This window comes from Delphinus delphis, chromosome 7 (assembly GCF_949987515.2).
Source record: "Delphinus delphis chromosome 7, mDelDel1.2, whole genome shotgun sequence".
Classification (NCBI taxonomy): domain Eukaryota; kingdom Metazoa; phylum Chordata; class Mammalia; order Artiodactyla; family Delphinidae; genus Delphinus; species Delphinus delphis.
This window is the reverse complement of record NC_082689.1, coordinates 57,748,732-57,763,962: the sequence shown is the minus strand read 5'-3', so window position 1 is coordinate 57,763,962 and position 15,231 is coordinate 57,748,732. Positions and strand designations below refer to the sequence as shown.

At 33.8% G+C, this 15,231-nt stretch overlaps 1 protein-coding gene and 1 long non-coding RNA gene across 5 annotated transcripts in view; one reads left to right on the top strand and one right to left on the bottom strand.

Annotated features, from left to right (window-relative positions):
- Positions 1-11,113, top strand: part of LOC132428543 (uncharacterized) — a 79,275-nt gene extending 68,162 nt beyond the window's left edge. The window contains exon 5 of one of the 2 annotated variants that reach the window (XR_009520148.1): positions 10,017-11,113. This is a non-coding gene — a long non-coding RNA (uncharacterized lncRNA). Of the gene's footprint in view, positions 1-1,365; positions 2,713-10,016 lie in introns of those variants that run through there. The other variant, XR_009520147.1, reaches the window with a different exon arrangement.
- Positions 1-15,231, bottom strand: part of ATF2 (activating transcription factor 2) — an 83,350-nt gene that overhangs the window by 27,404 nt on the left and 40,715 nt on the right. For 2 of the 3 annotated variants that reach the window (XM_060016551.1, XM_060016550.1), the window contains exons 5-10: positions 11,123-11,219; positions 7,945-8,063; positions 7,677-7,805; positions 4,357-4,535; positions 2,719-2,833; positions 361-447 (exon numbers count right to left, since the gene is read on the bottom strand). In XM_060016551.1, the coding sequence (XP_059872534.1) occupies positions 361-447; positions 2,719-2,833; positions 4,357-4,535; positions 7,677-7,805; positions 7,945-8,063; positions 11,123-11,219 (726 nt within the window). The remainder of the gene's footprint in view (positions 1-360; positions 448-2,718; positions 2,834-4,356; positions 4,536-7,676; positions 7,806-7,944; positions 8,064-11,122; positions 11,220-15,231) is intronic. The other variant, XM_060016552.1, reaches the window with a different exon arrangement.

Genomic DNA, 15,231 nt, shown 5'->3' with positions numbered 1-15,231 from the left:
ATACAACCACTCATTATATCAGCACTGCCTTCAGATGATTACTTCTAGTTTCAGCTGCAATATCTCTAGCCTCCAGCAGGGGGAGGATTTATCTAAAAAGCCACACCAAAAATCAGACAAACCAATGACAAGAACTAGAACTTTACTCCCAATCCATTCATTTGCTTTAAAGTATCAGTAGCTTGTCACTATGCTAATGAAAGCTTTCCTTTTCCAAATTTTCTGGTTCTTCTGTAATGTAATACAGTCCACGATTTTATAAAATTTGATCTAAATTGTGCATTTGAAGTGGGCTTTAATGGAAAAAACTAATTCGAAACAGGCTCAAGAAATGTATAGAACAAATAAAATCTTGCTTACCATTTTTGCTTCTGACTGTACTGGTTGAGGAGAAGAAGGACCTGGAATTCCCGGAACACTAGGCACCATGGTGACTGGTCGAACAAGCTATGCAGAAGATATTGCAAAATAATTGCTAGAGAATATATTCAAAATGAGATTTGTACTTTTATTTGCACAATGGCTGCTATAATTTACATATTATAATCAATATAATGCATTAACATTTACATGACAATATATTATACATTAATAGAAAATGTATATTAATATTAATATAAATATAATTGGTATAATTATTTGAGACTTCAGAATTAGAAAACTGTATCTCTGTCTGAACCCTTATTGATCTTAATCCTGATTTATCCTTCAAAAGTTGTCAATTGGGGCTTCCCTGGTGGTGCAGTGGTTGAGAGTCCGCCTGCCGATGCAGGGGACACGGGTTCACGCCCCGGTCCGGGAAGATCCCACATGCCGTGGAGCGGCTGGGCCCGTGAGCCATGGCCGCTGAGCCTGCACGTCCGGAGCCTGTGCTCCGCAACGGGAGAGGCCACAACAGTGAGATGCCCGCGTACCGCAAAAAAAAAAAAGAAAAAAAGTTGTCAGTTGTTCTGAGACACTCACTTTCCTAATCTTCAATTTTCATAATTCCTTTTTTTAAATGACTTCTTCTTATAGAAAATAATATTTAAAGTGATGGATTTCTCACAGATCTGTCACCCTTCCATTTTGAATGTGAAAGGAAAGCATGTTAAAACTTGTATAACTAGGCATAGAAAGTAATTTCAACAATGAACTTTGCTTTTCTAAAATATATACATATAAAATTTCTAAAATATACAATGAAAGTTCTTTGATATATTAATATAAAGCATGACAAAGAAGAACCTGATTACCTCTAATAATTCCTCTAATAATAATAATATGTAACAGATTTTTCTGGTTTTTGCCTTTTTTAAAAAACCTAATATCAACACTGAATGATTAATTATTATGTACCTAAAGTATACCTCTTTTTCATTTCAGTTTCTCTCATCACAGTTACATTTAACGGGATAACCATACAATCCCAGATACAGGACAAGGATGTTTCCCCCTTGAAAATATCCTGAGAAAAGAGGAAGTAATCACCTTATATTCGAGTCCTTATAAAATATCTCATTCTGAACAACAAAGTTCTGTTTGAAGACAACATATTATCTTGAAATTATTTCAATCAATGTTAATTTTGGATACTTAGAAAGGTCACTTTGGAAGAACTAGTTAATAAAAAAAGTAAATATTTAACATTAATTTTAGTATTATTTCTGAGGATATAATCTCACCAAAGTGTTAGATGTTACTGTAAAGAGGCTTTTAAAACTAGTTTTTAAAAGCTATACAATAAGTGATTATATTGTACTGATCAGAAACAACTATCTACAAGGTAAAAGAAGAAACTGTCTTTTTATTACATGAATGAATATTAGGACTTGGTGTAAGATTCCCAGGATTACAATAATAGATTAAACACAAGTGTTAATAGATTGTGTTAATAGATTAACACAAAAGTGTTATACTGAAACTACTTGGGTGAGGATGAAAACAATGTGTTTTGGAAAATTGTGTGAGATTTCTTAAAAAGTGGTTCTAATGATGAAAACTTGAATGTTGAAGACACATTTGAAGAGTCTGAATAAACTTACGAAATGTGAGAACAGGAAAAAAGGATTATTTCTAACATATTATTCCAAAGAATGTGCTTCTAAATATTCACTATGTTATTAAATATTGTAAGTAGATATTTAACTACTGTCTATGTCTTTCAAAATTTATATATTTAACATGCCCTCAAAAAACTTTTCTTATGCATCTTCTCTTTAGGAAAGTGGGGACTATCTATTGCCCATTCTACTAGACCATTTAGATTTTCACACGCTTGGGACAGCAAAGGAATTTTGTAAACCCAACCTGACCATAATATTTCACAGAGTGCTTTTATAAACAATTTCTATAGTAATCAAAATAACATGGAGTTACCTGATAAGTGTTCCAGTATAAATGTCTTCTTAAAGAATAGAAATCTATGTTAATATTTGAATTCTACAAATCTAGCAAATTGAAATGGGTTGAATATGGAATAAAGTTCTTAATACTAAAAATAAAAGGAAAACAAGATTTTTAGGATGGAAAAATGTTTTCTATCCAATTGTGTTTGCCTTGAAAGGTAAATGCTATCACAATAAATATCAGTGAGTAAATATTGCTCACCACTAAGTATTTTGTTGAATTCAGTTTCATAAACTAATCAAGCAGCCCCCCCTTGGGCTGTATTTTCTGATTACAAAGATCGGTTTTACTATAAAGAAAAAATTTTAATAGTCTAAATTTCAAACTTACTGGGACTGCAGCTGGAACATGCACATTCGAACTTGTAATTGATGCAGGAATAGCAACAGGCATGGTTTGTCCATTAGGAAGATGTAACAGAAGAGGAAATGGGCCTGGTACAGGACTAAGGAAAACAAAAGAAGGGCAATTAGAGAAAAGAAATCCCTATCAATAATCTCTAAAAATACAAGAGTATTTTTACGCCTATTATTATATCATTTAAAAGTAAATTTTCCAGAGAAAGGTAAACACTGTATGATTTCACTTATATGTGGAATCTAAAAAACAAAACAGATGAACAAACATAACAAAACAGAAACGGAGAACAGACAGGTGGTTTCCAGAGGGAAGGGTGTTGGAGAGATGAGAGAAATTAAGAGGTACAAACTTCCAGTTACAAAATAAAGGAGTCACAGGGATGAAATTCAGTGTGAGGAATACAGTCATTAATAATGTTATATCTTTGTACAGTAACAAAGGTGGTCAAAAGGTACAAACTTACAGTTATAAGATAAATAAGTACTAGGGATGTAATGTACAACATGATTAATATAGTTAACACTGTTGTATGTTACATATGAAAGCTGTTACCAGAGTAGATCCTAAGAGTTCTCATCACAAGGAAAAAATATTTTTTTCTCTTATTTTATATCTGTACAAGATGATGGATGTTCACTAAACTTACTGTGGTAATCATTTCATGATGTAAGTCAGATCATTATGCTATACACCTTAAATATATACAGTGCTGTATGTCAATTGCAGTTAACCCTTGAACAAGAGGGTTAGATGCACTGACACTATGCAGAGTCGAAAATCCCAGTGTAGCTTATGGTCAGCCTCTGTATCTGCAGATTCAACCAACTGTGGATTGTGTAGTGTGGTAGTATGTACTTGTTGAAAAATATCTGTGTGTAACTGGACTCACGCAGTTCAAACTGGTATTGTTCAAGGGTCCACTGTATATCTCAATAAAACTGGAAAAAAAAGAAAAAAGAACTGCAGCTCCAGCCCAAGAAAATGCCTATGTGACAGATGGAAACTTGATACCATCTTTCTCATAACATGAATAAAATACCCACAGAAAATTATTCATGGTATATATACACCACTCAAGTAATTAAAAACAAAACAAAAATCTTCCAATCACTGCAAAGCACATCGTAATATTTAATTGTTTTTAATTGCATCTTAAATGCACAATGTACGTAAGCAGTGTAGAGAAAAAGAGGAAAAAAATGGAAAAAGTTATGAATTTACTTAGGACAATCTCCAACATGTTAGTTGAGAAAAATTCTTATCAACTACCTGTAAGAAATGAAAGAAATGTTACCTGGTGATAAAAATAATCTTATGTGTTTTGTGTGAAATAGCATGAAAATAAGAGACCATCTTAAAATCACATTCTATGTTGATTTGTTTTTCAAATTAAGTTTTAGATATTTATTTTCTAATTTATTAGATACTATTTATATTTATTAAAAAGACTACCCAAGCATTTTTTCCGAAAATCAAAGCATGCAAAATACTATTAACACACACACACACACAAAGGCCACAATTAGAATAATTAAATATCTTAGGACAAATCATAACAAGAAAAACTTAACAATTCATATAATTCAATGATTGGCCCAAATCACTTACACGATTGGCCTGTTGGAGGACGGTGCCTGTGTGATTACAGTACTTGAGGTTGGTGAAGGTACTGCCTGCTGAATAATTACACTTGAGTCAGAACTTGTAAGCAGCACATTGGGAACCTGTAATGATGCTGGACGAACGATAGCTGATGTGGGCTGTGCAGTTTGTGTCAATGGTACTTCCTATTTAATAATGAGATAGAGAAAGAATGTAATTTAAAAATGCAAGTCAACAGAATATAACACATTTTTAAAAACAAACATAATACTTAATATACCCCAAAGTATATTAATATTTAAAGTTAATTAAAAGAAAATTGTAGAAGCCACTGTAAAGTTTCAGATGCAATGTTCATATTTTAATTTAAAAACATCTTGAGTGGTTTTTTCAGTACAATTTATTTTACCATCAATCTAGAAATAAGTTAGGCTGGGCAACTTGGCTATATAACTCCATGAGAATTTAAGTTAAAAAACAGAAATACAACTCCATTCTCATGGAAGCATAGAACTTAAAATCCAGAAGGGATTGCCTAGTCCTACTCCATCATTATACTGTATAAAGAAGAAATAGGTCCAGGAGACTGTTTTATAGTTGATACAAATTCAATAATAGAATACTTATAAAATGGTACTATAGTAAGGGCCCAAAAATGTTAAAAATTTTTTAATACAAATATTTGCTAATTTCAGGTAACTATCTCTACATTATCAATAATTTCTCAGTATCAAAAGGCCGAGTAATATTGATACCTTGAATGTAAAAATAAATAACTATTGGAGTAACATCTTTCCAAAGTAAAGGAAAACACAGAACCTCATAGATGGTCTTTTCCCCAGTTTTACAGATTAGAAAACAGAGATTATCCAGGACTCTGTAACTAGTTACTGTAAAAATTGGGTCTACTATGTTCTTTGAATTGGCCTTTATACTGCCATTTATTATCAAAATCTTATTAAGCTATACAGGAAGAAAGATAAACTAGTAGTACTGGGACTTCATTTATTTGACAAGTTTGAGAATTTACAACACACCCTCAAGGCCTAGTGGGAAGAGAGACAATAAACAAGTAAAACAAACAAGAAAATTTCAGACTGTAATGTGTTACAGACTAACAGCAAAACATAAGAAATCATGAAAGATCAACTGAGGGAAGGTTGGAGTTGGCTCCTTTGATAGCATAGTGAGGTAAGGTGAGCTCCTTTGCAAAACAGCATTTGAACAGGTACTGAAAAGATAAGGAGGAGAGCATTCTAGGGAAAAGGAAGCAATACCAAGAGCAATGTCTTTGAGGTAGGAAAAAGCTTAGAATACCTGATGAACATCCCAGAGAATGGCATGAGGTGAGGCTGGATGGGTAGGTAAGTCCAGATCAATGAGGACTTATAGAAGGAGTGTGCTACTTTAAATGCAATGGCAAACCATTGAAGGATTTTAAGCAGGGAAGTGACATAATGTATTAAAAATAAAATAGCCTATGGAAAATAGGTTGGAGATGGAAGTAGAAAGTCCAGGTAATTGTTAAAAATTATATTAACATTATTAATATATTAATTATATTAAAATTATTATATTAATATTATTTGTATTTTAACAAATAATAATTGTTAACAATTATTAGAAGGTAATCGTTAACAATCCAAGTAAAAGATGATGATGGATTGGACTAAAGTGGTGACACTGAAGATAAAAGAGATAAATTAAGGATATATTCAGGAAGTAGGTCTAGTAAGATTTGTTACTGGTTTCAGTGTGAAGGAAAAGAGGGAATTAAGTATTCTTTATTCTTGGCCTGAGCAACTAGATGGATGGAAAGAAGTTTTCCCTGTTTTACCGAGACAGGGAAAACTGTGGGAAAAAAAATCAAGGGCTCTAATTTAGACATACTATGTTTAAGATGTCCATTAGACACAGAAAAGGAAATGTCAAGATGGAGCTGGATATGAATATGGAAATCTGGGAAATATCCGGGTTGATATAAATTTGAAAACCACGAAGATGGTTTTTAAAGTTATGAGTCTGGATGAGAGCACTTAAGAAAAAAATTGAGAAAGAAAAGAGAAGGGGGCCCAGAACTTGCTTTTTACAACTTGGAATGACTATGCCATGCCCAGGGGGAACTAATGACTGAGGAATGCAGGAAGAAGAAATACCCCTAAAAGAGGCTAAAGCAGCAATCAACAGGAAAAAACTGCTGAGTGTGAAGGGACTGAAATACTTTCTAGGAAAAAGATATTTATATCAAAGATTTAACAGCGTTTCTTATAATTGTGATAATGTGGAAACAACCTTTATGTCCAACAAGAACAAGATAAGTAAATACATTAAGGTAATGATAAAGTGCAAACATTAAAAATTATGACTTTGGAAAATTTTCTAATGCCATGGGAAAATGTACATTAATGCTGAATGTCTAAAGCATGATATAAAAAAGTAAACTGGGACTTCCCTGGTGGCACAGTGGTTAGGAATCCACCTGCCAATGCAGGGGACACAGGTTCAATCCCTGATCCGGGAAGATCCCTCATGCTGTGGAGCATCTAAGCCCGTGCACAACTACTGAGCCTGCGCTCTAGAGTCTGAGAGCCACAACTATTGAAGCCCGCGCACCACAACTACTGAGCCCACGCACTGTAACTACTGAAGCATGCGCGCCTAGAGCCTGTGCAATGAGAAGCCTGTGCACTGCAATGAAGAGTAGCCTCCGCTCACCACAACTAGAGAAAGCCCGCACACAGCAAGGAAGACCCAAAGCAGCCAAAAAAAAAAAAAAAAAAAACCAAGATTCCTCTTTGTATCCTATAACTATTCACTTATATATGTATATTTTTATGTATAAATGCATGCATATATCTAGGAAAAACGTTTCAAAATACTAGTAATTCTTATCAGTCAATTATGGGCTAAAAGGTAGTTTTTTTTTTCTTTCTTGTATTTTTCTATATTCTTAAACTTTTTATAATGAGAATGTACCTTTATAACAAGGAAATGAAAAAAACACAAAACACCTAAGGTCAAAGCATTTATTCCTAGGTAAATAGTTACTTTTTCTGCCTTACTTCTAGCTCCTCTGCCATGGCTCTTCTATTCTCCCCAATAATTTTTCTGTGTGTAACAAAAAACGAATTATCTATAAAGGTACAGTCTTCTTTCCCTGAAATTTCTGAGTATTCACAGGCTTTCACATATAATAAGACTATTACAACCTGACACTGATTTATGTATAATTTATTACATTAACATTTTATGTAGATCAAATATTAGACTTAGCTGATTTTTTTCCCACTTAGTTTGTGTTTCTACCATAAATACAAATTTCTAACCTTCTCATCACTGGTAGTAGACTCTGGGTGAGGTAAAGGACTATCCTGGTGAGTTGTTTCTACAACAGAGGGCTCCTCAATTTTGCTTCTTACGATGGGTGTTGCAAGAGGAGATAAATCTAGAGGCATCTAAAACACAAACGTTAAAGAAAATGTTAGGAGTTTAAAAATAGCCAATCAGTATATCTAAAATAAGAGAGCAGGGAGTGAAAACTATGATTACTGTTCTGTCAGAAGCACTGTTTTAATTTCATAGTTAACAACATACTTTTTTAATGTCGTCTTCTGAGGCTTTCTTGAATTCATTCTCAAATGGACTTGCCAACTCATTAAACAAACCCACTTCTTCACAGTTTTTCAAGAACCTTGTTGGTGTTGGGGTCTGATCTGAAATAAATGTCAAGAAGTAAACACATATATTTAAATATCATACAGGACCCTAAAATATAGCTAGTAAATTAACAAATTAGCAGGACTGGTTCAGTCAGCTGTTAATTCTCTTTGGAAAGACCTCTTCCTTTAAAGCAAACAAAATCTGGTTAAGTCTTTGTTGCAGTTTAAGGTATTTCCTCCAACTTTATGAACCATAAAAGTATGAAAAGAAGTACTTCTTGTTCCTTAGTCCACACGTTCTCTCTGAGTGACATAAACACCCGCTACTCAGAGATCAACTACTGTCGTTATCTAACACAAAATTTTAAAAAAATTTACACTATTAAAACTTACAAATGCATAAAATACATGCAATTTGGGGAAAACTAGGACAACAGCATGTATATTTGCTTTAACTTTGCCCTTCCACTAGTGTTCATAATCTATTATGAAAGCAAGCTTAAGATAAAACAGTCTTTAGTAGGTAGATCAAAATACTAGAAGAAAAAGAAGGTTAAAACAAGAGCCCCCCGCAAACGAAAACTAAAACAAAACCCTCCTTTTTAAAGCTAATTTTCTATTTTAAAGCATTTTTCAAGCTTGGTATGAGGGGCTATGTAAGAGTTATATGTCTAACGTTCTAGCTTAATTCCTAGGCAGGAGAGAATTAGTCAAACTCTGCTTTCTGGAAACTTGAAACATTTTAACTACATTTGAATATGTACTCACACTAGGTGCATTAAAACATGTACTGAATGTACATGTGAGCATGTATTAGTTACAGAACAAGTGCCACTTAAGGTCCACGTTGAATTGAAAGAGCAAATTTATGAATTTTGCCTGTTTAGTCTTATTATTTTCAAGGCTATTTACTCAGATTGATTAGAGTTCGTAGCACATTCAAATTCTATTCACATTTTATATATTTTAGGGCATCAATTTTATAGGTTATATCAGGGATCAAGCTTTAACTAAATAAAAGTATAAGGATGACTCCTGGTTTAAGATAAAATACTCATAAAACCTTCTGTGAAATTAAAATTCACATATTTCTGTTAACTACTGGGTCCCCAGAGTGGGCATTACTTACTGTTTTATCTTCACCCTCACCTCAACATATTCCCAGAGTATTAATATGTTTACTACATACTAAAATGACCTACTTGTCATACACATTAGATATAATGTAGGCCTACCTCAGACACTATTAGTATTATCAAAATTACTGAAGGACTTTTATTTTGTCTTCATTTTACCTAATAGTTAGTCTGCAACATATATAACCTCTACCCCAAAAAAGACTTCAAAATGGTATTATAGTAAGGGCCCAGCATACTTGTATCAACCTAGGTCCATCATGACTGAATTAGTAAACTGAACATAAATTTGACTCTTCTGTTCATGCCCAAAGGGTTTGTCTATCTAAGCCCAAGAGAAGGCTATTTTGTATTAAAGGGAGAGAAGTCTTAAAAATAAAATACGTATGGAAAAATCACTTTTATCAGTGATTACTATAATGATCAGGCTTGAAAAGAGAAAAGTCAACACAGGCACAATTGTTTAAACATGCACATGGCTTATGGCTATTGATCATCAAATATATACCATACACATCATGCACTATATTTATACAGTAATGCTAAACTACTCATCTCAATATATATTAGTAAAAAGATGGTCAAGTGCTATGTTTGAGTGTGTTCTACTTTTCTATTGCATTAAATGTAAACAGATAGGAAAGTAAGTTCTAGAAACCAATCTCAAAATATTTTTGAGTTAAATGTTACAGAGAGAGATATGGCTCTAAGGCAAGAAATTCTAGAGAAGCAAAGGCCTTCGTGCCTAGGAGAGTGAAACTTCAGGCTGTTGTTATTTTGTTTGTGTTTTTGGTTCTCTCTCCTAGTATCTGATGTATAGTGTTTTAAAGAAATGCATACCTCACTCTTGTCTACTTCCTTCTACTTACAGAAATGAAGATATGTTGAATGCTACCCTACATTTTTCCTAAACAAATTGTTTTTTGGTAAATTATCAACATTTTTACCTCCAGTTTTTTCAATGCAAAAATCTTGATACCGAATGACAAGAACCGTCTTTTTTCCTCATTATCTCTCCAAACCATTGCATATGACAATTTGATCTCTATGTTGGGTAATAATTTAAAAGTATTAATAATATTCAGTATACAGGTATATAATTCTAGACTTACAAATAGTATAACCTAAGCTTTACAAGAGAAAAAAATTAAGTTAATTTGAATATTTATGTGAATCTGTGGTTATGACACAAGAAGGACTGAAATGTATATAAGTATATTAAATTTTATATAAAACTGTTTTCTTACCACACTACTTATAAAATATACAAAATGCAATGAAATTAAATGTTATGTGTGTGTACATATACAGAGATATGTACATATATATATTTAAATACCAAAAAAGGGGTAGCTGATATAGCATGGAAGGACAATAAACCAATGCATGAATTGGGTTTCTCTTTTTGCATACTGTAAGATAATCATCTGCTTAGGTGATACTGCATGTTCATAGGAGCAACATACAAAAATAAAAGCACTGACTGAATTTTAGCCCCCTTTATTGAGAGTATTTTACTAACACAGATGTTTAGTCCAAAAAGAAACAAACAAAATCCTAATGAACAAGTCTGCTAATTGCTCTTTCTCCAACAGGAAGAGCTTGATCATCATCTAGCTTCGCATAGCATTGTAAAGCAGGTGTAAACAGCTAAAAGAAACATTGACTAAACATCACATTAGTTCAACTATCAGTTAAATGTAAATTTTGGAAATGGTATGAATGTTCCCAGGTTTCTAATTAACTTCCACAAAAAATGACATTAAAATCTACATTTGAAAACCACACAAAAAGAGTGAAATGAATGGTCAGAAGGAAACATAAAAATGTAATGGGTAAAATACATGTTGCCAACATTTATTGTAAATGAAGTCATTGGAATATCACCAGACTATATTATTTACAGAGAATACACAAAAATTGTGCACATTCCAGGTGAAATATGTATATAAGCTATTAATAAAAGCATATACTAACCAGCCACAATGACACTGTCATTACGTGCTGGACCAAATTTCAGTGTCATCTCATGTTTATGTTTATGGACAGCCAAATGATCCTCGTTGGTAAAACGCTGTGGCAAAAAGTTTTAAAATATAGTTAAGATTTTCAATTTGATCAAATAAGTTAAATGATAAGGAAATTCATTTCCACAACATGTAAAACCACCATTAAAAAAGAAATAGCAGTTTGTTAACTATAAAGAACCTACTGTTAGTATAGATAAACATACTAGATCTCAAACAATCATAGAGAAACACATTACCCAAGAACAAGCAATTCTGATGTAATACTAGGTCACATAACTCATTTTAGAGCATTTAAAAACAAAACCTGAGGCAAAGAAACTTTATATAAATTTCATTTGGACACTAAAAATAGACCACTATTAATTTTTGCCATATCATAGTAGAAATATATACTCCATGGTATAATGACTTTTGAAGAAAGCACTGTATTTTACTTAGATTTCAGGTTACTTACCACTTTTAAAACGAAAACTTTCTTATAAAAATATTGCTCCTGGACAAATTAAGAGGTGAATCAGGTTCTTTATGTTATCACATAAAAAAAAGAATGCCTCGATTATAATCCAGCAAAGAAATAGTGGCCAGTACAATAATAAAGCAATTAATTACTTTAAAATAAAATTAAGGACTTCCCTGGTGGCACAGTGGTTAAGATTCCGCCTGCCAATGCAGGGGAAACGGGTTCTAGCCCTGGTCCGGGAAGATCCCACATGCCGCAGAGCAACTAAGCCTAAGCCCGTGCGCCGCAACTACTGAGCCTGCGCTCTAGAGCCCAAGAGCCACAACTACTGAAGCCCGCGCACTGCAACTACTGAGCCCACGCGCTGCAACTACTGAAGCCCATGCGCCTAGAGCTCATGCTCTGCAATGAGAAGCCCGTGCACCGCAATGAAGAGTAGCCCCTGCTGGCCACAACTAGAGAAAGCCTGCACGCAGCAAGGAAGACCCAACGCAGCCAAAAGTAAATAAATAAATAATTTTTTAAAAGTAAAATAAAATTAAATTAAAATTTTAACTTAGAATAAAGTGATTTTTCATTTTATTATCGCATTCTTATATAAAAAAATGAAGCAAATTTATTTTTAAAACTACACTTAGCGTGGATACATCCTGCCTGCCAAAGGTGACATTTATGATTACAATATAATAAATGCATTGTTTAAATACCTCCTGACTGTGTCTGGACATCAATCTTTATGAAGATGCTTCCTTATCTTTAGTAACATTTATAACTGAAAATAGAGAGCACTTACTTTTTGTTATTTCAGAGCAATAATTATAAAATGCCAAATTAAGAGATCTAAACTCACTCTCTAGTCTATATCCTTACAAATGGGATGTTAAAATTATATATATTTGAACTTGGTTCCTCTGAACCACCAAAAATGGATTCTTTCTCTTTGGTCTCACCACCCCACTATCCAACTCACTACATCCTTTCATGCAACAAATGATAATAGCTTTAGGGTAACCTTAAAACTACGTAAAAGAATGAAATATTTCTTTCCATTATGTTTTTTATTCTAAATATTAAAAGTATGACCTATATCATACTTAGGCCAGCCCACAAGCCCACTGTAAAAGTTAATCCCTCTCATATATACCCCATCTTGCTCTGCACAGTGCCTGGTTATAGCACCTATCAATATGATACTGATATTTTTGTATTTCCTTTTAAGTAGGCTGAGCTCCTACTATTTGAGCTCTCCCAAATTTAGCATATAGTAAGTAGTCAATAAATGCCAATTGAAAGAAAGAACTCCTTACAATTAAAGAATTGAATCTTCAAGCTCAGTCTAAAGGAAAAACAAAAAACCCACCAAACCACAGACTGCTCCTTAAGATGAATTAAGCCTTTAATTTAATTTGGCTGTATAGTGCTCTCATGTAAGTATGCTTACCATTAAGTCTTTAAGTTACTGTACACCAGTGGAAAATTATTATTATATGACCCCTCTTCAAAACCTGCTTGTATTCCCATTGTAGGTGAGTGTCCAGATGCAAACAGTACCTCTACCCCTTGACTTATTCATTTACTCTTCAAACATTTATTGAGTACCAACTATAGGCAATGGGATCATAATCCAGCTCCTCCCCACTCAAGTGCTATTTTCCTATTGCTTCATCATTGTAAGAATCCTTTCCAAATTGGAGAAATAAGGGCTTCCCTAGTGGCGCAGTGGTTAAGAATCCACCTGCCAATGCAGGGGACACAGATTTGAGCCCTGGTCCAGGAAGATTCCCACATGCTGCGGAGCAACTAAACCCGTGCGTCACAACTACTGAGCCTGCGCTCTAGAGCCCGCGAGCCACAACTACTCAGTCCGCGAGCCACAACTACTGAAGCCCAAGTGCCTAGAGGCCGTGCTCTGCATCAGGAGAAGCCCACACGCAGCAATGAAGACCCAACACAGCCAAAAATAAAAAAACAAATTTATTAAAAAAAAAACAAATTGGAGAAATAAGAAATAGTCATCCTTTGATAGACCGAATAACAAAGCTCTTGGAGAATGAACATAGCTATAGCGTTTACTTGTGTTACTTCATTGCTTTTTACTTTACAGTTCTGAATGTCTTACAAGTATCTTTTTTTTTTTTTTTTTTTTTTTTTTTTTTTTTTGCTTGAATGTCTTACAGGTATCTTAAAGCAAGGTTCACTTTATGTTCCAAAGAACCTAACAACGTGGCTTTCTCCATTGAGGGCAATCATTAAACATCTGCAAATGAATGCGTTTTGGTAGAGGTCTTAGATTTTAAAACAGCAGTCAGCATAATTAACAGATAGTTATGTGCTAAGAATTTTTTATCCTAACAGTATCCTCTGCTTAGATTCTGGTTTGAACACAAATATCCAAATCAAACAGCAACTACATATAGAATAAATAACATTATGCTTTATACAAAACATGTGAAAACGGCACCGAGATTGATTCTAAGTGAAAAGAAACAGCTAAAAGGATCCTAAAAAACATTTAGGATCATATGAATAGTAAGAGGAGAAATGCGGCGAATATGAATTTACAAAGTCTCATGGAGAATGTACAGATCAAATTTACCTGAATGCTATTTATAAAGGAATTGTTGATCATATAGTGATATTATTTATATACACGGGTAAAATACACTGAAATTGACACTTGATACAGGTGAGTTTAACCTTGGCTATCATCTGAGAAAACTTATTTATCTCTAACAAGAAACTTAAAAAGACAGTGTCAAAAGGCAGTCACCAGGAACATATATATTGTAAAACGCATTCTTTCTTCAACAAACACATAAAGTAGCTATTACAAGCTAACATTTTTGCAGAATCTCTTTGAACTGCTTTCCCAGACAAATTAAGAATTTTATTCTAAAAATAAGCTTCGTAGAAAAATTATAATGATACTGCTAGTGATAACACATTGAATTCATACAATTTCTTTCTTCCAGGCAATTGAGAGCACAACTCCAATGCAAAATGTTATTGATGTGTAGTGTTTTGTTAAACAAGAAGACTTTGAGCATACAGCTGAATAAACAATGGGAAAGGCAGTCAAGAAAGGTAGGATAGGCCAACCATCTCTCTTAAAAGGTTAAAAAGGATGGGTAACCTGACAGGTAGGAGGGAGGTGAAATAGTTGCTTCCATAATAAATTAATTTAAGCTCTGGTATCTGAGAAATCTGTGTTTCCAAGGCTTGAACACTCTTACCAGAATTAACTTCCTAAGAAATCAGTCATTCTACATTTAATACATGCATTCATATCTATGATATAGATTATTATTCCTATTTAAAATAGATTAAATAGGCACTAAGTTATAAAGCCATCAGGCCAATAGCCCATTTTACTACCTCTTTAACTAGCTGAATTATTTTTTTTTTTATTATTATTTTTTTTGCTGTACATGGGCCTCTCACTGTTGTGGCCTGTCCCGCTGCGGAGCACAGGCTCCGGACGCGCAGGCTCAGCGGCCATGGCTCACGGGCCCAGCCGCTCCACGGCATGTGGGATCTTCCTGGACCGGGGGACGAACCCGTGTCCCCGGCATCGGCAGGCGGACTCTCAACCACTG